The sequence below is a fragment of the Callospermophilus lateralis genome, chromosome 12, assembly GCF_048772815.1.
Source record: "Callospermophilus lateralis isolate mCalLat2 chromosome 12, mCalLat2.hap1, whole genome shotgun sequence".
NCBI classification, from domain to species: Eukaryota; Metazoa; Chordata; class Mammalia; order Rodentia; family Sciuridae; genus Callospermophilus; species Callospermophilus lateralis.
Genome location: NC_135316.1, coordinates 75,861,605 through 75,884,653, shown reverse-complemented (window position 1 = coordinate 75,884,653; position 23,049 = coordinate 75,861,605). Strand labels below are relative to the sequence as shown.

General features: G+C 34.8%; 2 protein-coding genes across 3 annotated transcripts in view; one reads left to right on the top strand and one right to left on the bottom strand.

The window, feature by feature from the left end:
- Positions 1–10,560, top strand: part of Ints6 (integrator complex subunit 6) — an 86,441-nt gene extending 75,881 nt beyond the window's left edge. For both annotated transcript variants that reach the window (XM_076871959.1, XM_076871958.1), the window contains 3 exons: positions 3,702–4,070; positions 5,086–5,179; positions 7,154–10,560. In XM_076871959.1, coding sequence (XP_076728074.1) covers positions 3,702–4,070; positions 5,086–5,179; positions 7,154–7,247 — 557 coding nt within the window. In that variant the 3' untranslated portion in view covers positions 7,248–10,560. The remainder of the gene's footprint in view (positions 1–3,701; positions 4,071–5,085; positions 5,180–7,153) is intronic.
- The window catches only part of Serpine3 (serpin family E member 3), a 29,082-nt gene continuing 14,826 nt past the window's right edge, over positions 8,794–23,049 (bottom strand). The window contains exons 5-8 of the mRNA XM_076871965.1: positions 18,215–18,315; positions 12,040–12,126; positions 11,425–11,508; positions 8,794–8,837 (exon numbers count right to left, since the gene is read on the bottom strand). Coding sequence (XP_076728080.1) covers positions 8,794–8,837; positions 11,425–11,508; positions 12,040–12,126; positions 18,215–18,315 — 316 coding nt within the window. The remainder of the gene's footprint in view (positions 8,838–11,424; positions 11,509–12,039; positions 12,127–18,214; positions 18,316–23,049) is intronic.

Genomic DNA, 23,049 nt, shown 5'->3' with positions numbered 1-23,049 from the left:
TTAATTGGCATGTAATAATTTTTGAATGGCTTTAATGAGTATTGCTGGAAACTTCATATATTCATGGTAACTTTGTTAGCTGTCATGCTTTAAAATGGTGTTAGCAAATCCCGAGTTTGGAAATTATGGTTTTGAAAGGAGCATTATCAGTACCAGCAAAAACCAGCTTTCCATTGCATTTAAATACAAAAGCTAATTATTAAATACATGTATTATTTTGAGCAGCACTACACATTGAGGTATAGCAGTGAACAAGACAAGATCTCTGCCTTCATTTATTATGAGCAAGGGAGAAAGTCCTCGAACAGTTAATTAGAAGTTTGATAAGTGGTACAAAAGAGAAGTTAAGTATATTATGGAAGCATTTGGCAAGAGTGTTTAACTTACTTTATGAGGGCAAAACACTGAAGATTAAGTTGAAGGATGAATGGGAATTTGTTAAATAAAGCTGTGCATTTTCCTATGCTAGAATAGTAGTCTGAGAAGAATATGTGTAAAGATAGTAATGAGAAAGGGACCTAAGGAATTCTGGTGTAGCAGTGGTGTTGGGCATATGTTAAGATAAAACTGAAAGATAGAAATAATCATGGAGGGCTATTATAAAGATTGTACAGAGCTATTGTAAACATTCTCTACTTGATGCTAAGGGCAGTGAGAATCTGTTGAAAGATTTGAAAGAGGAGATGACCTGATCTAATTAGCATTTTTTAAAAACCAGACTGACTAATGTGTGGAATATTATCAGGGAGAAGCAAAAATGAATGTAGGAAACTCTTAATGAATTAATGGATTTATTAATTGTAGGGAAACATATTATATACCTCCTAATGAATTACATAGTACTCCCTCTGAAGTGGATTTGACTCCCCCTCTACTTCCAAGCAAAACAAAACAAATTGAATGTTAACTACCAATTCATGGGAAATACAAGGGATGGAGAAACATGTTTTAAATGATAAAAACCAGAGATACAGTCAGCAAAATCCGGATTGTAGAAAGCTCTGTCGGGCCAAGAATATATTATGGTTTATCCTCCTCACCCCCTCAAAAGAGACAATGCATAGTATAAAGGGGAACAGAAGGATTTGTTCATGCTCAGGGACCATTAAGAAACACAGGGAAGAGATGTTTGTGACCTGACTGTGGGCTTGTGAGAATATGTGCTCGAGGAATATTTGGACATACAATAAAGGACATTGTGATTGATTGAATGTTTGGGTCAGAGCAAAGGAGGAGTCAGGCTTCTGTCTTGAAACATACTGGATAGACTGGAAGAAAGGGGAAATGTGAGTTTAGTTTAGAAATGCATATTAGATAGGCAAGTAGAAATCCAAAGAGGAATGTGAATTTGGAACACAGGATTTGGTCTAGAGGGATAGGTATGGGAGGTAGCTTATCATTGCAGTGAGGAAAATGGTAGGAAAAAAAAGAGCCAAGAATAGAACTTTGAAAATGCCCAAGTTAAGAAGAGAGGGAACAGAAAAGGAGATTGAGAAGGAAGAATCCAAGAGATATAGGAAAGAATTTAATGTTACGAAAACTAAAAGAGAATTGAATGAGAAATGAAAGAGAATTGAATAGTTGGTGATCTCACATATTTAAAAAGGAGACCATTTGAGAGAATTAGATCTATTGCTCTTTGGCTGTTTTAACAGTTTCTGTGGAGTAAGGCAGACAGAAGCTTTAAAAAGAGGGGTGGAGAGAGAAATGAGAAGTGAGAAAATAGAGATAATCAGTTTAAGAAGTTTAACTGTAAAGGGTAGATGGGGAAGGTGAATGCTAGCTAGAAGAGTATAATCAGGTTGAAAGTTGTGATTTTTGCCTTGTTTTTAAGATCAAAAGAATAGAAAGTAAAGTGCTGGTATGAAGGAACCAATAGAAAAGGATAGGTTGAAAATGAAGATGAGAGAAGATGTAATCAGTACAGAGTCACTGAGAAGGCAAGAGGAAACAGTCCTGAGTGCTATGAAAGAATGCTGCTTCCATTGAACTGAAGGGGTATGGGTACAGATTAGGGGGAAGCACAGAAAAGTTTCTGGTTCACAGCTTCATCAAATCTGGGGTTTTGCCTAGCAGATGCCATAGGAGGACAATAGAAGCAGAGAATTGGAACATTGGTAAAAGGTGATCTATTAGGGGAGATAAACCTCTGATTGATAAGAAAGTGGCTATCTTGCAGAGATGTGATTAACAGGGAGAAAGCAGAGGAATTGCTAGAGCAATAATCTAGTGTTAAAGACCAGAGGCAATACTACTGCAAAGATGAGAGTTATGCACCTTCATCTCTGAATTTATGTTGGGTAGGAGAGGCAAAAGTGTTAAGTGGAGAAAGTTCTTTGGAGATAAGAAATTGGGGATTGATGAGGTGTGGTACTTTTTTTTCTTTAAGTATTTTCATAAATTTATTTAAAATTTTAAAAAACAACAATTGCAGTGACATCAAATTATCAATGAAAGGCCAGGTTCTTGATAGGTGATCTTTTAGACATTGGTCACCATACCATTTCTTCTTAAACTTTAATGTGCATGAGAGTCACCGGGGGGGGGGCGGTCTAGTTAAACTACCAGTTCTTATTATTCAGTCTGGGGTGGTATTCAAGATGGGCATTTTTAGGAAGGTCTTTGATGATACTAGTAAGGACCTAGAATTATGTCAGGAGGGACGTGGTGGGTATACTATGAACCAGGTGTAAGAACTATCAGTGGCTATAGGCATGTAGCCTGAGTTCAGTATTAAGATATAGTGTTGAGGAGAGGGAGGATAGGTGGCAATGTGTTCCGCCTCAAAAAAAAACAAGAGTTGTTACAAGAAATCTTGAAATTACACTGGGAAATGAAAGAATCAATCTTGGAAAGTGTGTAAGAGAAAGCAGTTCTGTTCCAGGTCTGAAAAGGAGAGCAGATTCTTTGTAAGAATAAAGTATAATAAAGTATAAATTTCTGTTGTGGTAAATATTTAATAAAAAGGCATTTGCAAATCATGGAATGGAATTTAGGAAGAATTTATGAGATCAAGAGATTTGTGGGGATGAGTGGACAGGGAAATATGAGTAAATAGGACAGAGAACTTAGAATTCACCTGCTTTCTATGGGGAGCAAGTCTATTTAATATGGTGTTTAGGGCAAGTTCTCAAGCTTTTGGGTCTAATGTGTGCACCAAGTTGCTTTACATTGCTCAATTCTTGTGGTCTATATGAATGGTTATAAGAAAAGCACGTACTATGAAATATATATATGACCTGTTTTATATGTTCCCCACAGACTTTGGAATAGTATAAATGATTTATTTTTACCTCTGATAATAGGCTGAGGTAGATTGGAATGAGCTAGGGCTTTCTGAGATAAGATGACCATGATAATTTTAATCATTGTTTTCACTAAAGAATTGAAAACATACCTGTTCAATAAAATTGCCAAAGAATAAAGCAGAGAATTAAAAACTGATTGAAATTGGCTTTATTTTAAGTTTTTTCCCTAAGGGCAAAAGTTGTACAGATTTTGTAAATATTGTGATTGCTTCACATTGAAACCCTCCATATTTTTGGCAAGACTTAGGGATCACATTATTTGTTAATTTGCATTTGTTGAGGAAGTCAGTTGTGATTTGCTTTAGTAATGTTTTTTTTTTTTTTTGTAGCTTTCTTTATTGTGTGCATTCATATTGGCTCTCAATTTTTTTCCCCCTTTATCTTTGTGTTTAGTTTCAGAAACCACTAATGATTCAACAATAGATGATGTGGTTGAAAATCATGTTGCAGACCAACTTTCATCAGACATTACACCAAATGCTATGGATACTGAATTTTCAACATCTTCAGCCAGTTTACTGGAACGACCAACCAATCATACAGAGGCTCTTGGTCATGATCATTTAGGAACTAATGACCTTACTGTTGGTGGATTTTTAGAAAATCATGAGCCGCCAAGAGATAAAGAACAATGTGCTGAAGAGAATATACCAGCTTCTTCACTCAATAAAGGAAAGAAATTGATGCATTGCCGAAGTCACGAAGAGGTCAATACTGAACTAAAAGCACAAATAATGAAAGAGATCCGAAAGCCAGGAAGAAGTATGTATAATTAGAGACAAATCTCAGATTTATTTTCTGTATGTGCTCAAAAAAATCAGAAGTCAAATTATGTAAAAGTATATATCTGATTCTAGATCAGTCTTGAACAACATCTGAGCTACTTTTAATTTGATTCTTTATTCTTCAGAATATCTGGCTATGTCCAAGGTTTAAGGTGTGGAAGGCTGAAAGCTAAAGAAGAACCTGCAGATAAATTACCTGTAGCTTCTACTATAACAGTCTTGAGTATTCTGACCAAGAACTAGAATTTTAATATAGCAACTAACCCAAAAAAAGATATAGTTAATATTAAATAATTTTATGTCTGTAAAGTTCTCATCCTAATGCCTACCACTGTGTTTAAGTTTTAAACTATGGCAGTGACAAAGAATATGTTTAGGCCAAAAAACTAAAATTATGAAAGCTTTGTACTTTATGAATGCAAAAGAACTTTATGGGGAAAAAATCTGAATATTACTGATATTCATTCAGAAGATGTTAGCAGATCATCTACTATGACGGTGATGTGTACGTGAGTAGATCTGTAGGTAGGCCAGAAGAGGGTAAGATTCAGTCCTTGGCAGAGTTGTATGTGGAACATTGAGATTCCAACAGTACCCTTACTTTTTGTGTTTTTTCCCTTCCTTTTACCCACCATGTAGTTTAATTTAGAATTTAAATTATAAGGAGGGATTTTTGTAAAAAGCCATTTGCCTCTTACCTTTCAATGGTACTACTGAAAAGCTTTTTATTCATCCTTCCAAGCTTTGTTTAAAACCTTAATGAGAACTTTTGCCAAAAAAAAAAAAGTGACATATTATTTAGTTTTTATTGATAAATATTTCCTTTCACATAGATATATTAAAATGTATTATAAAATCTTTAAAGAATGGTGATATTTTTAGGTAGAACTTTTTTTGTTCTCAGTATACCTTAATATAAAAAACTGCAAGAGGAAAAGTAATGAATGAAAATATAAATGAAAGCCACTTATTTTTTTTTTTCTTGTTTGAAGAATATGAAAGAATCTTCACTTTACTGAAGCATGTGCAAGGCAGTTTACAAACAAGACTAATATTTTTACAAAATGTCATTAAAGAAGCATCAAGGTAAAATAAACAGTTTTATTTATTATGAATTAGTTATCTTGAAATGAGTTCCCAGTTTACATAGGCAGTATTTTAACAGTATTTGTTATTTATTTACTTTTGTTTATCCATACATATGGCACGCTGAGATATATATGTAGTTCTTTTCGGGGGGATGGGAAGTATTGGGGATTGAATCCAGGGGCACGTGTCTACTGAGCCACACTCCCAGCCCATTTTTATATTTTATTTAGAGATGGAGTCTCCCATAAGTTGCTTAGGGCCTCGATAAGTTGCTGAGGCTGGCTTTGAACTTGTAATTCTCCTGCCTTAGGCCTTTCAGAGCTGTTGGGATTATAGATGTGTGCCACTATACCCAACAAGAATTCTCTTAAAACATAGCCACACTGCCAGTGGTGGCACACACTTGTAATCCCACTGACTTTTGGGAGGAGGATAGCAAATTTGAGACCAATTTGAGCAATTTAGACCCTCTCTGAAAAATAAAAAAGGGCTAAGGATGTAACTTAATGGTTCAATACCAGTACCACCCATTGGGGAAAAAAAGAGCCACATAGAAATTATTCAGGAATTATGGAACTTTTCTCCCTGCAGATGACTAAGTATTTTCAATATTATTATTCATCCTTCTCTGTAGTTTTTTTTTTTCCTGGTGTTTTATGTTTTATAGCCTTTAATTTTTTACCTTTTTATATTAATAGAAATTGGTGATTAGAAATAATTTAGAAAGGCAATATTTGAATGCATTTAATTTGTACATGGGAATACATGTAATCAAGGGGACCAGAGTTCAGCAAATGGTCCTTATTCAGAGTGTTAGTGTTTCAGTAGTCCAGGATTATGTACTTTAGTACAAGGAATGTGGATCAAGGTTGTAAATGTAAACTATGAAGTGCAATTAATTGGAAAGCATAATTGTACAAGCTTAAAAACATTTTCTACTTTTCTTTCAAGACAAATTTTAGTATTATGAGAAACATTAGGATTTATTTAATCTGATTCAAATATAAACATACTTATCCTTCAATTAGTCCCCTGTTTATTTCATGTTATATTATAAAAAATTTTGGAGAGAGCAGTTAATTTTTTCTTTTTCTTTTGGCATGGCTAGAGCATGGGTCTATCAGGATAAGGTCATAATTTTTTATACAAATTTGAATATTTAACATAATTTGTTCTTTGTAACATTTTTCTGGTGAGTTCAAACTTCATTCTGAATTTAGCTAGAATATTGGCACCTGAACTCCACTTCTTAGAGAGTTGTGTAATATGGTGACTATTTGTGTTATTTTACAAATAAAGAGGAAGTAAGAATGGAATGTCTAGTAGTGTTTCAGGATATTATAAAAAAATCAGTGATATTTATATTTATATAAATGAGTGAAATTTTAATCTACCTATGATTATTACTTAAAATTTTCAAGAATTAAAACTCAAACTTTTAATTGTTTCCTGTATAATAGCTATCTAATTATCCTTGATTTGCTATCTTTTAAATTATAATAGTAGAACATCCTTGTTTTTAAATGCAACTACCCAATTTTCATTTCTCTCTTCCTTTTTGTGTAATTCATGCTTTGTTCACATTCCTTTCAACACTCAACTTTCAAAGAGCAGAAGAATATAGTGCAGTGGTTGCTTTGGGAGTCCAAATTTTACTGAGTATTTGGAATGCTTGCATATGTTAGTATTCCCTTTGCCCTGCTTTTACTCTTATGATTGTAGGAAAAATAACACCTTTCTTGCTATTTGTAGGTCTATATTTGTTGTAGGAACAAACCAATATTGTTTGGGCACAAGTAATAGTTTACAAATCTTCATCAGTGATTTTATGTCATAGAGTGTTGATTTTCCATTTCACTTTTTAAAAAATCTTCCCCAAAGCAGATTTTTTTCTATTTTAAAAACATATATTCTGGTATATGTCATCCATTAAAAAGTAATTGAGAACACTATTGTTTGTTTTCCAAACAGGTTTAAAAAACGAATGCTAATAGAACAACTGGAGAACTTCTTGGATGAAATTCATCGAAGAGCCAATCAGATCAACCATATTAATAGCAATTAAAGGAAAATGAGAATGTGGCCACTTATTTCACTATCTTCTCCAAATACAAAGTAAATACAAGACTGTTGTGATCTTGCATTCATTTTTTGACATGCATTGTTGGCTATTTGAAATACTAAAAGCAAATCTACAGATCCTTTTTCCATCATTTTACAGTGACCTTTTCTTCATTTTGGTTTATTTTTGTAATGTGAAAAGTATCACTCTAAAAAACATTTTTATTTAACAAACTAAAAATATTCCTCCAAATCTCTTGCTTGTCATTGACTCTTGCGTGTCAATTTCCCTCAGGTTCTATTTTCTTAAACCAACCTTTAAAATTGTCACCTCTGTTAAGGTTGAACTTTGCCAAAAAAAAAAAAAAAAAAAAAAAAAAAAAATTAAAAAGAAGTTACTTTGTAATTTTTGGGGAAAAAAGCACATACGTTAAAACTAGGTAATGTTTTGTATATACAGTTATTTTGGATATATTATTGTAAGTTGTACAAATGTATTTTGAAGAATATTTAAGAAAGCACTTTTGTTATTCCATCAATAAATGCTCTATTTTACTCTTGTGTGGTTTAGGAAATAATCACATTCAAAATAATCATTTACAAACATCCTTAGATAATGGAATTTTAAAGACCTTGCTTTTTAGCATTGGAAAACACACCACTTGAAGTTCATATTTGTTAAATCTAACTGTAATTACATGTTACATGATCTGCATTGTTTCTTTACTATTTGTTCATAGCTTTTGTTGGTCACATCAATATATTCCCATTTCTGCTTGGATCATTGAAATGGCTATGTCTGTGGCAGCAGATAGACTCTAAAAGCTGTTTTAAAAAGCAGACAGCTTTGGAAGTTACTGATTTCCTTATCTCCCTTCAACCCTTTTTCCTTTCTCATAGGATTCTGGATGGTACTAATTTGAAGTTGTTAGTTAGGGAGTGATAAGTTTGGGGAATGCTACATACTCTGTAATAGCTTGCCTTTAGCAAGTTTGACGCCATGCCAAGCTTATAAAAGTCCATGCATGACATATTAGAGGTTTAACGGTGATCTCTTCATTCTGCTCTGCAATTCTCAGACTTAAACTCTCAATTTTATTTAGAAGCTAGATAGGAAAGGAAACAGATTTAAGATGATTTTGTTCATTTTGCATACCCTCTGAGTTATACAGGCTGAGGAAAACCGAAACCATCCATTCTCCACCCTCAATCCAATGTGACCTTCTTTATCCTTATTGAGGATGCCATCCTGTGACTTGATAATTTCACCATTCATAGATCACTGCTGTGCCTTTTAGTAGTTTTGAGGGTAACTAGTAGAAAAGGTTAAATTTTTAGATTTGAATTGAGAGGGCAAATATGTCTATAAAATTATAATAAAATTGAAGTATTTTTAGGTTCATAACATTTGAAAATCACATACCCTTATCTTTATACACTTTTATCAGAACATTTTTAAATGTCAAAGGTATAGCAAAATGAAATTGTAACTAAAATTTTTATGAAGAAAAACACATGAAAATGTAGAACATCCTTGAGATCTGCTTAATTCAGTCAAGGGGATTTGAAACTCTCCCGATACTGAAGACAAATCCTGTCAAGATAAAGAAGCATTTAATGTAACATTATATAGTATTTTCATATGCAATTCTTTGAACCTTTTTTTACCTTTACAAAATATCATCAAGTAAAGCAAGATACAATTTAATAATTGGAGTTATTCAAGTAATTGCCCACAGTTACATTGCTAAATTCAGCAAGAGCTACACAAAATCCAGAATGTACTGTCTGGTCTTGAATTTTATGTATTTAGATTCAGAGTAATAGAAGAGATAAGAAGTCATTCAAATAGAAGTTCATACTTAATATATATGAAAAAGATTAATTCCAATGGCAGGTTTTTTTTTTTTGGTACTGGGGATTGAACCCAGGGGCACTGTATCACTGAGCTACATCCCCAGCCCTTTTTTGTTCAGAGACAGGGTCTTACCTACATTGCTTAAGGCCTTGCTAAGTAGCTGAGGCTGGCCTCAAACTTGCCATCCTCCAGGCTCAGCCTCCCGAGTTGCTGGGATTGCAGGCATGCGCCACCCACCATGCCTGGCAATAGTTGATTTCCATTTCACAGATTGCTTATGAAGTAATGATTCTTTAGACCTTGACCTTTTACATTTTTCAGAAAGAACTCTATAGGGACTTGGAAGTATCAGTTTATTTTGTCTCCTCTTTTTGACCTTTATCTCTCTTCCATGACATAACCTCATGCCAAAAATCTAGTCACAGAGTTTGAAACCCATCACAACCAAGCTTAATATCTCATCTCTCTCAGGCTTCTTTCATTTATTTTAAACAAACAAAAACTACAGATGAGTTGGTTAACTTAGTGAAATACTTGTTAGAGAATTATTCTTGTCAGCAAAGAAAAATATGATATCTGAGGTAGTTATGTCTTGAGACTCTTAGATCACTAAATGACCTTACATTGGCAAATGGTATTTTCTGAAAGGTTAATGTTGGAAGTTTTTACATTGCTTTTTAAAAAATGTTCCCGTGTGTCTAATTTGTCGATTGATTCATTAGTTGCTCTTATCATTAAGCTTTGTCAGTTTGGAGTAGTGAAGGCCGAGACTTGTTTCTAATTTTCTCAGTAACTGTCAATAGCCTCTTTGATTTGGGTGATATGGACAAGAGCCTTCCAGAAAGAAATGTAAACAAATTCACAAAGGCTATGCTTAGATTTGTGGTGGATTATTGAACTAGTTTTGAATTAGCCTTATATTTTCATTCTGATTGCTAAGGCAGTTCTGAAAACTAAAGTGGTGTGTCATTTCCTAGTTCAAGAATTGTACACCATTTTTATGCAGTTAATAGAATCTCTCTTTTAACTGTCATCAATCTTTATTGGCTTATCAGCATTTGGCAATGACCTTTCTGTTAAAGTTTAGCCTTATCTTGGTTTCTTGAGAGTAGAACCTACTTTTTTTTTTTTTTGACATGTGACTCTCTGCTGCTTGTCCTGAGTGATAAGTGACATTTTCATCTAATCACTAATGGGGTTGGGCAGATCATGGTGATTATACTAAGTGGATATATTCTGTTGATGGACTTTTTCTTCCCAAATAATCCCTTAATAGATTATCTTCATCCTTTTGTCACAAAAATGTTCCTTTTATTTCTAGTGCAAGTAATGGCAGTATGCAAATGATTCTCAGATAAAATGATGTTGACAGTATTTCTTTAATTTGTGTAAAACTATGCTTAATTTTCATAATTCTAACTTTTGACTTTTTTTTCCCTCTCCATAAATAAAAGTAATGCCTGATGTTTAGTTAAAGTAGATCCACCTTTGCTTCATTTTATTAGTCTTGTTCCATCCTATTTATTTTTAATACACTGTTTAGACTTGCCAACAACTCTTTACTGAGAATCTCTTCATTCCTAAATATTGTCGGGGGGGGAGGAGGAACATTAAGAGAAATAATTTAAAGATTTTGTATCATGTTATTGAAGCTTAAAGGACATCTGCTTTTCTTTGTGATGTGCAAGGCATTGCCTGTATCACACTATCTTTGGGTTGAGATAAGACTATATAGTGGGACTTAAAAAGTTCTAAGGCAAATATTTTATTTTTGAGAAAGATAAATAGAAGAACAATATAAAGATCCAGATGAATTCACTAGAATTCTAGAGTCACTAGGGGTGTTCTCTGAGATACTCTTGGGGCCTGAGGAAACTGTCTTTTCCTAAAATGATAGGAAAGCCTAGAGAACAACTGGCCAGGGGAAGAAAGCCGATATAGAAGTAAGGATTATAGCTTAATGGTGGAGCACTTCCTAGCAGGTACCAGGCCTTGGGTTCAATCCCCTAGTGCCACCAAAAAAAAAAAAGCTATTTACTTTCATCATGATTTCTTAGTCTCCCCAAAAGTAGATACCTACAGAATTTAAAAAAAAAAAAAGCTATAAATAAGCTGAGAACAAAAAGGCAGAAAACATGGAGAATAATAGTTCCTTTGTACTTATGAAATAGTCTCTCAGACTATAAGACAAATTCACAACTGAAAAGCTTCTGAAACACTATAGAAATAGCTACATACAAGGATTGCCTGTTTTAGGTTGTAGGAACAGATGAGCCATTGATTTATAAATATTTAATTATCTCAATCCTATTAAAAAAAATACCTGTGCTGGGTTCTCTCAGGAAAAAGATGAATGGCCGATCTGCCTTAAAAACAGGAATCCGAGACCTTTTAAGTAACAACAGAGCTGCAAGAAAAGAAAGAATGGAAGAATCCCATTATATCTGTTATTTATCTGAAGAAAAGCACAATTTAGATTGGGTACAAATTCAATTATATACCTTGATTTTTTTTTGTTTTTGTTTTTTGTTTTTTGAAAGAAACCAAAGCATTCTATGACATTTTATTGTTTGGTGTTTAAAGTGGGTGCAAAAGGGAAAATTTAGAATTAAAGATAACAGCCAAGCCTCTTATTTTTCAAAGATTCCATGGAATAAATTTCTTAGAGAAGATAATTTTTAAAATAATTTTTTAAATGATTCTATTTCTTGTTTACGAGATGATGGTATAAATCCTTTCCAAAATGAATCTCTTCCATTTTTCAAAAATGTTTTTGTTTTCTGTTAACATTCTTTTTTTTTTTTTTTTTTTTTTTTAATGTTATACTAACTTCTGGACTGGGGTTTTTAATGGAAAGGTTTAGAATGGATGCAACTGGTCACATTTAGCAAGGGTAGATAGATGGGGGCCAGCGTGTGGTGGGGGTTTCTGGACATACCTGTGCCTGCTGATGCCTTGGTGCCTTCCTCTGAAACCTCCAGCTTGGCTTTGTGTATTGCTTCAGAAACATAAATGCCATCCTGGCCTGGCCCCAGGAAAGGAAAAAAATGTGATTTGCTTGTTTACATTTTTCCAGACATTTAGTCTAAGTATTTGAGTACATTTTAAAAGAATGTACTTAAAACTTAGTTTCCATTGCTGCTTACTGTATAGCTAGGGAGAAATTGTTTAGAAAATTATCAACTTTCAATATTTTTATGCAACTTACAAAAACCCAACTTGTTAAATTTAATAATTCCCTCCTCTCCACCAAAATTAATATTCAGGCACTGTCCCATGTTTTCAATAATTAATTTTAAAAGTGAATCCTAGTTAACATTAAAATCTTAAGCCAGTATTTCTAAAACTTTAAATAATGATAAGAATTATATGAGTTAAAAGGCAGATTCTGTAGCCCAGTAATCATTTTCAGTAAGCTTCTGTGATGATCTTCCTTGAATCCCTTCTTGGATTGCATTTCTAAGAGTCACTTTTATGCAACCTTATTTATTTATTATTGTGGTGCAGGGGATCTAATCCAGAGCCTTGCAGTGTGTCGGCAAGTGCTCTACCACGGAACTACCTTTAAATGGTCAAGTTACAGGGTTTTAGCTTTAAAGAGGCATAATTTACTGTATTAAAAATGTGTCTAATGTTGTGCAGCTGCATTCTGTGTGTCAGTTGCCTCTTGGCCCCAAATCTGCAGAGAAAATGGGAATGTCTAACTAATTGTGCTGTGCACTAACAGTCTCAAAAGTATCTAAGCTTAGCAACTGGGACTGTGAGTGATGACTTGCAAGTGACAGAATTCTGTAATTTAAAAATTAACCATTTTGAAACAATTCTCCAAAGATGAAATGGTAGTATATGGAATAGAGAATGAAAGAATCTTTAGAAGAAACTTCAGCTATTAAAGGGGGCTGTTGATAAGCAGAATTGGAAACATGCAGGTTTTAAGACTCAAAGCCCATTTCCACCCCATCCCTCCACTCAAACACTACCACTTTTCAGAAAGTGTGTTCTAGTCAGCTCTAGCATGCCAACTAAAGGGATCTATAGCCTGCGTGTTAAAATAGTCAATGTATTTCAAGGGAGCTTTTTGTCTGTTTGGTTTTAGCCTAATTCATTTGCATTACTCTTGCACATATAAGGAAATGGGTCATGAGTGTCATATGGAAAACCACCCCAGAATATAGAATATGCAGCATTTCATCCATCTTGTAATTAAGGTATGTTCAGGTATTGTGAGTTAGCTATGGTCACTATAAGGAACAATCATTTGCCAGAATCGGGGGAGGGACAGAAAGGAACCAGAGGAAGGAGAAAATCCATGGATTTGGCACCAGAGAAGAATCTGGTTTATTTAGCAGTTAGTCTTTTTCTGCAGGACTTTTGAGAAAATAAGTTTATTTGTCAATAATTAGCCCTTCCTACTAGCTCGTTGAGCAACCACAGTGCCAGAATTAAAAACAATTTCTGGATAAAGAATGATTCGTTGACAGTTGTGACAAGGTTTTACTATTTCTGTGACTTCTTTACCCTTTAGTATGATGTCTGAACATTTTAAATAAGTGATGAAATGAGTAGAGCTCACTATGAAACTCCAACTCCCTATAGACTAAAATACAGTCAGCGCATGTCTGTGTTAGTCTGGCCATGGTGTGAGAAATGTGGCCAACTGGGATGGATGTCTTCAGGAAGATAGGTTGGGTTATTTCAGTGTCTTGAAAGTGAAGAGTTTCCTTTAAATAAGTTTTCTCAATTAGACTACAGAAATGGTACAATAATTGTCAGCCATAAGCCAAGATCCATAACCTGTCATGCCTCAATATTGACATCTCTTAAATTTTATCTCTGGCAAGAGTTGACATTCCAAAAGACCAATGTGATAAAAATGAGAATTTGGGAGATTCTGTGAGTTCTGAGTGTGCCTTTTGATCTTGGACTACACCTCCCTTTGCTTACTTTGGTTAAGCAATGTTGAAATGTTATGCAACTCATGAAATCAACCTAGAAGACGCTGAGCATGCGAGGATTTCCTGGCCTTTTTCTCTTCTGAAGTGTTGGCAGCTTAGTGTCTTTGAAGATCATACAGATCTTTTTCCCCAAGTCATTTTTAGGTGCTTTTCCACAGTTGATTAAATGTGGGAGACATGGCTAAACTCTTTTGCACTTTTGTTTTGAGTAGGGAACTTCTCAGAGCTAATAAGTTGTAATGTTTTCAATGAATGTTTACAGGAGGCTCCCAATACTTAGTGTTTAGCCATAAAACCATCTATAGCACCCCTGTGCTCAAATTTACTGGACTAGCATTCTAGAAAATATGCTTAGGGAAATGAGCAGTATAAACCCATTCACTCCTGTTTACATTTCAATACCTAAAGCAAAGGCGTGGGCCCTTTTCTGCCCTCCCTCTGTCATACTTTCCACTTCTTCCATACATCTTCTACCAGTGCTTACCCTCCTTTTTCAATTGTCAGCACTAGAAGGCAGAAATGACTTAGTCATTTTTAAATTCTTCTTTGCCCAACTTGCATAATCTTGTTAAGATTATGTGTTTACTAAATTACTGGATGAATTAATAATAAACCCTCACAACCATTTGCCTCATTTCCCCCACAAAGAAATTGTCCTTTGTGTTCTTTAACAGTGATTACATCTATAAGAAAATGTTGGTTAGTGTGTCGAACAGCAAGCACACAGCAAGTCTCGGCCAAATGATTGTTTCAGTTCCCCTGACTCCCTTTGTTGATGGAGGCCATTATTCTTTTGTGTATGGTTGATCACATTCTCAAAAGGATTCAGAGTCTTCATATTGTGACTGTGTAAACACGAGATTTGCAAAATGGGTGTCTCTACATTTACTGTATTGTTAGGGGCTTTAAAAAAATTATTTTTTCCAGAACTTGCATCTAGCTTACCTTTCTCATCTTGTCATTTAGCTGCTAAGAGATGGAGGGTGGATGGGGGTGTGTGTGTGTGTGTGTGTGTGAATTTCACATAGAACCTAGCCCAGGATATAGAGGAACAACACTAAGAGGAATCTGAGATGGCTTCTGAACTTAGGCTGTAGTTAGTTTCTTTCTCCATTTTTCCTAGTGTTTATCTCACTCATTACTCCTGTCTGTGTAACTGTCCAAACAGCTGGTGTGTTGTATGTTAATTCATGTACTCTGGATGGTTTGCTCATTTGAAGTCATAGTAAGTCAAAGTAAGAGAGCCTGGTACTTCTTACTGAGCAGAGATTGGAAACTGATTACTTGCTTATAAAAGCAAAAAATAGTTTTGTGCTTGTGTATAAGGAATGTTTCCTGGACTAAAGGAAGTGGATCTATCTGTATCAAAACCTGGTGATCCTAAAGGAAGTATTCAAAAAGATTCTGCTTGGTCTCTTTACTGTGAATGAGACTAGAATTACTTTTTTAAAAAATTTATTTTTCTTTTTTAGTTGTTTTAGTTATTTTATTTTGCTCTAGTTATTTTATATTTGGGCTGAGAATTGAACCCAGTGCCTCACACATGCTAGGCAAGTGCTCTACCACTGAGCTACAACCCCAGCCCTAGAATTACTTTTAAAAGTTTCATAACACCTGGTATCAAGGATGTCTGGTGTAGGGGGGGAAATTGTGCTGTGGGCTCAACTGAGCCTTGAAATGATGTTGAGTCAGTTCTTCAAATAGGAAAAAAAAAAAAAAAAAGATACAAAGAAGAGACAGATGACTTTTAGGTAGGGAAGGAGAACTTGAATAAAATGATTCAGGGCTTTGAAACCAAATGGAAAAAGGCCAAATATTCTCTATGATTGTTGGACTTCCATCAATAGTACAAAACTGCTTGGTGACCTCTTGTTAATTGAAGGAAGAGAGGTCAGCATTTTCCCATCACGTCCTCTCTGGTTAATTCTCAGCAGATATTGTGTTATATATTAAGACCTTTTATTTCTACAATTAAGAAATGAGGTTGGTGATGGCTACCTCCATTTTAGAAATGAAGAAACTGTTTCTTGGAGAGGTTCAGTGGCCATGTCTCAAGAATGAAGCTAGAAGCCCACTTGGGCATAGATGTTTGACTAGTCTTATGTTTAAAGAAGGTCATTGGAAAACCATACTTTAGTAGGCAAACTTTTTCTGTAACAGGCCAGATATTGAAAGTTTATTGTGAGCCCTGTGGTGTTTGTTATTACAACTCAGCTCCACATTTGTAGTAGGAAAGCAGCCATAAATTATATTTAGATGGATGGGAATGGCTGACTCCTGTCCTAAAGGGATAAAACTTATTGGGAGAAGGTTATAATGCTGGTGTGTCTTGTCAGTAAGAAACATGAATATAAGCTTTGCATCTGACATGTGGAAACTGCCAGGTAATTATTCAATAAACCAGATCTATAAACATATTTATGTTGGATTGAACAAATATAAGCAGACTTACTATATTAGGGGAAAAAATGGTGAGGTGTTCAAACAGGGGCTCTTAAAACTACGTGGTTTGTTAGAACTTACGAACTTTGAATGTCTTTACCAATGTGGGGGCTGCAGGGTGTAGGTTAAGGTCAGACCTATTTGAAGACACAGAACTGATGGCATTTTAGCATGTTCTTCTAGGACATAAAGAATATTTATGAGTTATGAAGGAACAATCAGTAAGCTGTAGCAATTAATTACAGTGGTGTGGACAAAAGGATCAAAATGTCATACACACCCTTTTGCGGAGGGGGGCAGTAGGTATTAAACTCAGAGTCCTAAAGTTTGAACTTGGATGATCAAAAGAAGAGTAGAATTGCTGTCAGCAGCAGGATGCCATAACTGAACTCCGGAATCTTGAGAAGAGAGCAAGCAAGATTGGATTTTGCACATAATTAAAGATAGATTGCACTTTAGTTCTTCATCCTGTGCTCCTTCCGTCCTTTGATTTTTTTTTTTTTTTCACTGTAGTATTTTTCCTTCCCCTGAAGTGTCATTAAGGAATATTTCTGGTTAAGTCAATCACCAAGTCAACAATATTGTATTGGTGGTTGTGGCCAAACTTGACTATTGTGCATATTTAAGCAATAAGTACAGAGGTTTCCCCCACCCTCCCCCCATGCTGGGGATTATCCAGGACCTAGCATATGCTAGGCAAATGTTCTACCCTGGAGCTACACCGCCAACCCCAAGGTGTTGGATTTTTATAGAAGGGACCCTTGCTTCCTGTGTTCTATTTGTTAAGTAACTGCCTTTCAACTGGTCACATCTAAAGCTCAAGTCAAGTCTTGTCTTGTAGATCAAATTCACATTATTCTTTGTGATTGCTTAAGAAGGAGACTCTGAACAAAGTTTTAGAACACTTGACTGTGTTATGATAGTCTAACATTCAAAATAGTGATTCTCAAGTTTATCAGGTAAGGGGAATGTGAAGACCAATGAGAATGCCTTCTACACCTTGTCATCCTCACACAGATAATTTACCATCCAGAGTAGAAATAAACCTGAGCCTTTGGGTTGGCAATAGTTTAGCCAAAGTTGTTCTGAGAAAATTCTGGAATGTAAGTTCTGGCATTCTGCTCCCTTTTATGTTTGATGTAAGTTCAGATCACAACTGAACACAGCCCTTTTTGATTGTTAAAAGCATGTCAACTATGGGCAAAGAAATTCAGTGTATATGCTGGAAAGGAGAACATTTTAGGGCAAAGATATAAGACCATGAGTTATTTGAGGAAAGGAAATTTAGTGTGTTAGGGGGAAGTTCATGTTTAGCTCATTAGAAGAGAACAGAGGAGGTACAGGGAGTGAGGATGGGAGAGGAGGCAGCAAGGAAGGGTGACTGGGAGGCTGGAATGACAGCGGGAGGTTCAAATGGAAAGTTCTGTTGCCATGCCTGTGCCTCTCTACGGGCCCAGTGCCAAAGAATAGAGCACTGTGGCCACGGAGGGCACTGGGAATGCAGTCTCCAAAATCTGTGCTTAAAAGTCTCAAGGCATAGACTGTTATCAAAAGCAGCACATTCTTATATAAAGCAAAGCAATTTTATCCTCTGATATAATGTTTGACTTTGGCTATTTAGAACTGAGGGCTCTGGGGTAGCAACGAAAGCCCCTTAAAGTGTAACAAAACTGTCCCAAACGTAATACCAACAAAGCTTGGAAGAATTGTTGTTACCTGAAATTCCTTTTAAGTTAGCTTTGAGTGGATCAAAAAGATCGGTGACTCCCCAAGCACTTAAAATGCTCTTTAAGTCGAATTGATTTTGGATCCTAAATCTAAAAAATAAGAACAAACCATCAACTTTCATTTGGAATTTCTACTCATTGTGCTTCATACACACCACATGAAGTCCAAAGTTCTTACATGGGAGTCAGGGTCCACCGGATTTCATTTCAGCCTTATCTTCGATTGCTCCTTCCTGTAAGCACTGCCCCTTGACCAATCTGACTGCCCACGGCTGTTTCCCATCTGTGTGCTTTTCCTCAGCCTGTTCATTCCAAGTTTCCCCCTTTTCCCTTAATCATCTTTTAATGATTAAAGATTACTGTTACCTTCTTCTCTTCTCTCCAGCTGTTTTGTGACCTTGGTTCTCTCCAGCTGTTTTGTGACCTTGGTTCGTTCTTAAAGCTCCATTAACATTTGTTCTACTCTAATGTATAGAACATTCTGCTTCCTATTACCATTCTTCATGATAAGCTACCCACAAAAAGAGGTTATCCATGTTCATTTTTCTTTCTTAGTAATAATATTTAATGAGCACTTACATTGTTCTAGGCACTATGACAGAGCTTTGTGTGGATTATCTCATTTCATCTTCATATGACTCTTATTATTATCCTCACATTACAGATGGAAAAAGTGAGGCTGCCCAAGATGATGTAGCAAGGATGCGGGGGAACCTCAATTCAAAGAGAGACATTGTGAGTGCAGAGTCCCAGCTCTGATCATCTGCACTTGCTACCTCCTATTTCAGGTGGCATCACACACATAGGTGCCGAAAAGAAGTGACTGACCAATTGACAATTAATAGAGCATCTCACTGTGTTTATATTGGATAAGACATTTTCATGTTTGCTGTGTGTAGTGTGTGCCTTGATGCAGAGCAGAGAAACTTGGTTATCCTTTTGAGCAGGAAGTATCAACACACCAACTTTACAATATTTCCCCAAGGGTAAGGCCTTAAAGATTTAACCACTGAAGAATCCTTTCAAGGATTGAAGAATCCTTTCAATCCTGCTGTTTTTCTTTGGAAAAGAATTTTGAAGTGGAATTTAGATTTTTTTTTTCCATAAACCAGAAAGAATTTGCCAGAGAGTAAAAATACTGGACAGGACCATTTGATATCAAAGGTCTTCATTGCTATATGAGACAATGTGACTAATGTTTTAAGCAAAAGTAGCAGACTTTTTCATCAAAGTGTCTTTTGGACTTTCAGAATAGTTTCAGAAAAAGGTATGTGCTGCCTTCATGTATGCTGACATTTTTCAATGTCCATCAATGACCACCTCTTCTGAAATTTTCTGAAGTACTGAAACATACCTTTCAAGAATTCTAAATGCTGAAACATAGTGGTTAAGAGTATATGTTTGAGAATCTGGAGCCTGGGTTTGAATACTGGCCCAACCTCTTTCTAGGTGAGGGAGTAGTTATTTCACCTCTGATTCAAGTGACTTCACTTCTCTTTTCCTCAGTATCCTCATCTATAAAATGAACATAAGAGGGGTTTTTGTTTGTAGGGTTGTGAAGGTTAAATGAAGTATCCTTGTCAAGTGTTCAGAACAATGCCCAACACGGCCTGTGTACCTATTGTTGCCATTGTGGTTTTATTGATGTTTCTCAAAAGATATTGAGAAAGAGTTATTGTCTCTTTGAAACCAAGTATAGTGATTAGGATGGGTGATAAAACTGAATTTTTAGTAAATTAAGAATATCAGTGAAAGGGAGGTATGACTACAAAAGATTAAAGTGATTTTCTTATATGACTACAGAGGTAGATCAAGAAGAAATGCTATAAAAACAGCTTGAGTAAACAAAAAAACAACAAAAAAAATGCCCTTTACCAAAACTAGAAAAAAAATATAAGAAAACTATAAACCAATATCTCTTATGAATATAGATGTAAAGACCACACCAAAATACTAGCAAATTGAATCCATACCATATAAGTTGCATGATAATCAAATGAGTTTTACCCCAGGAATTTAAGATGGGTTCAAGATATGAAAATTAAGATAATGCACCAGAATCAGAATAAAGGTGCAGGAAAAAGCTTGATAAAATCCAACACCTTTTAATGGTTAAAAGCAATCATCAAATACTCAACCAACTTGGGATATGAGGTAACTTCCTCAAATTGATGAGGGGCATCTACAAAAAAAACCCCACAACATCATAGTTTGTAGTGAAAGACTGAAATCTTTCCCTCTAAGTTCAGGAACAAGCAAAGGATGTCTACTCTCACCATTTATGTTTTACCTTGTACAGGACAATTACACGGGAAAAAGAAATAGAAGGCATCTAGAAAGGAGAAGTAAATCTATCTACTTTCACAAATGACTTGGTTTCATGTATAGAAAGTCCCAAAGAAAACACACACACAAACACACACACACACACACACGAATGATTAGAACTTTAGAACTAATAAATGAATTTGTCAAAGTGGCAGGAGACAAAATAAAAATATAAAAATCACTTGTGTTTCTGTATACTAGCAATGAACAACATGAATACAAAATTGGGAAAATCATTCAAGGTTGGTTCAACAAACAAATCAATAATATAATTCATAACACCAATAGACTTAAAGATAAGAATTATGATTATCTTAATAGATGCAGGGAAAGTATTTGACAAAATATAGCATCCATTCATCTTCAAAACACTAGAAAAACTAGGGGTAGTAGAAACATACCTCAACATTGTAAAAGCTATATATGTTAAACTCCAGACCAACATCATTTTGAATGGAGAAAAATTGAAAGCCTTTCCTCTAAAAACTGGAACAAGACAAGGAGGCCTTCTTTCACAATTTCAATTCAACATAGTCCTTGAAACTAGTCAGAGTAATTAGGCAAAAGAAAGAAATAAAAGGATACAAATAGGAAAAGAAGAGCTCAAGCAATCCCTATTTGCTGATGGCATGATTCTATATTAGAAGACCCAAAAAACTTCACTAGAAAACTTCTACAACTCATGAATGAATTCCAAAAAGTAGCAGGATATAAAATCAATACCCATAAATCAATTGTGTTCCTATACCTCAATGATGAATCATCTGAAAGAGAAATTAGGAAAACTATCCCATTCACTATAGCTTTAAAAGTAAACAAACAAACACTTGGGAATCAATCTAACAAAAGAGATTAAAGACCTCTACGATGAAAACTATAGAGCACTAAAGAAAACTGAAGAAGACCTTAGAAGATGGAAAGATCTCCCATATTCATGGATAGGATAATTAATATTGTCAAAATGGCCATGCTACCAAAAGTGCTTTATAGATTTAATGAAATTCCTATTAAAATTCCAATGACATTCTATGACATTCTTCATAGAAATAGAAAAAGCAGTTATGAAGTTTATTTGGAAAAATAATAGGCCAAGAATAGCCAAAGCAATACTTAGTAAGAAAAGTGAAGCAGGAGGCATCACAATTCAGCTCTTAAATTATGCTACAGAGCTGTAGTAACAATTCCACTTACAATAGAATAAAAAGGGATAAAATACTTAGAAACAGATTCACCAATGTAAGCATAAGATGTGTCCAGTGAAAACTACAAAACATTGCTGTAAGAAACAGACCTAAATGAAAGACATCCTGTTTTGATGGCTTGAAACACTTATGTTATTAGAAAGCAATATTCTCCCAAAGCAATCTATAGATTCAACACAGTCCCTATCTAAATTTTACTGACCTTTTTGGAAGAAATTGATAAGCTGATCTTAAAATTCATATGAAAGTGCAAGGGGCCAGGAATAGCTAAAAATCTTGAAAAAGAATACAGTTTAAGGATACATGCTTCCTGATTACTAACTTTCTACAAAGCCACAGTAATCAAAACTGTATGGTACTGGCAAAGGTTCTAGATGTTTATGCCAATAGAACAGAATTGAGAGTCCAGAAGTAAACTCATACATTTGATAATGAATTTTGACATTGGTACCAGGAAGATAGTCTTCAACAAACAGTATTGAGATAAGTGGGTAGCCATATGTAAGTGAATGATGTTAAACCTTTATATCAGATCATAAACAGTGACAGTTGAACATATAGGTTGAAGTGCACAGGTCCACTTATATTCTTTCTTTTCTGGAGATTTGTAATAATTTGAAACGAACCTCTCTCAGTCTAAACATAAAGTCTAGAAATACCAAAAATATTATGAATATATATGGCACCATTTGTAATCCAGAGAAATATAAACAAATGCAGAGATGGAGTATAAATCATAACTATGTAAAATTAACTGTAGTACATGTTGTTCTACTGTGATGCTTTTGTAACTGCCTCTTGTTACTGCAGTGAGCTCAAGTAGTATATTAGCTTACAATTCCACTTGACCCTGTTCATCTCTGCATGAGCAGGTCTTTTCTCTAGTACATTGTGTATCTCCATAAATAGTGATTGCTAGCACATTTTTCACCATAAATAATATACATATTATACAAAAAATTTTGTAAAACAACTTTACATCATTGTTAAGACTCTGGTCAACAGCAAGCTATTCGTTGTTAAGTTTTGAGTGAATCAAAAATTATATGCAGATTTTCTATTGCAAGGGGGTTGATTCCCCTAACTCCCATGTTGTTCAAGGGTCAAGTATATAATAATTAATTCAAAATGAATCAAAAGCCTAAATATAAGAGATAAGCCTATAAAACTCTTAGGAAAAAAGCATAGACATTATCTCTGTGACCTTGGTTAGGCAATGGTTTCTTAGCCATGGCATCAAAAGCACAAGAAAGAAAAGAAAAAAAAAAAATAGATGAACTGAGCTTCATAAAAA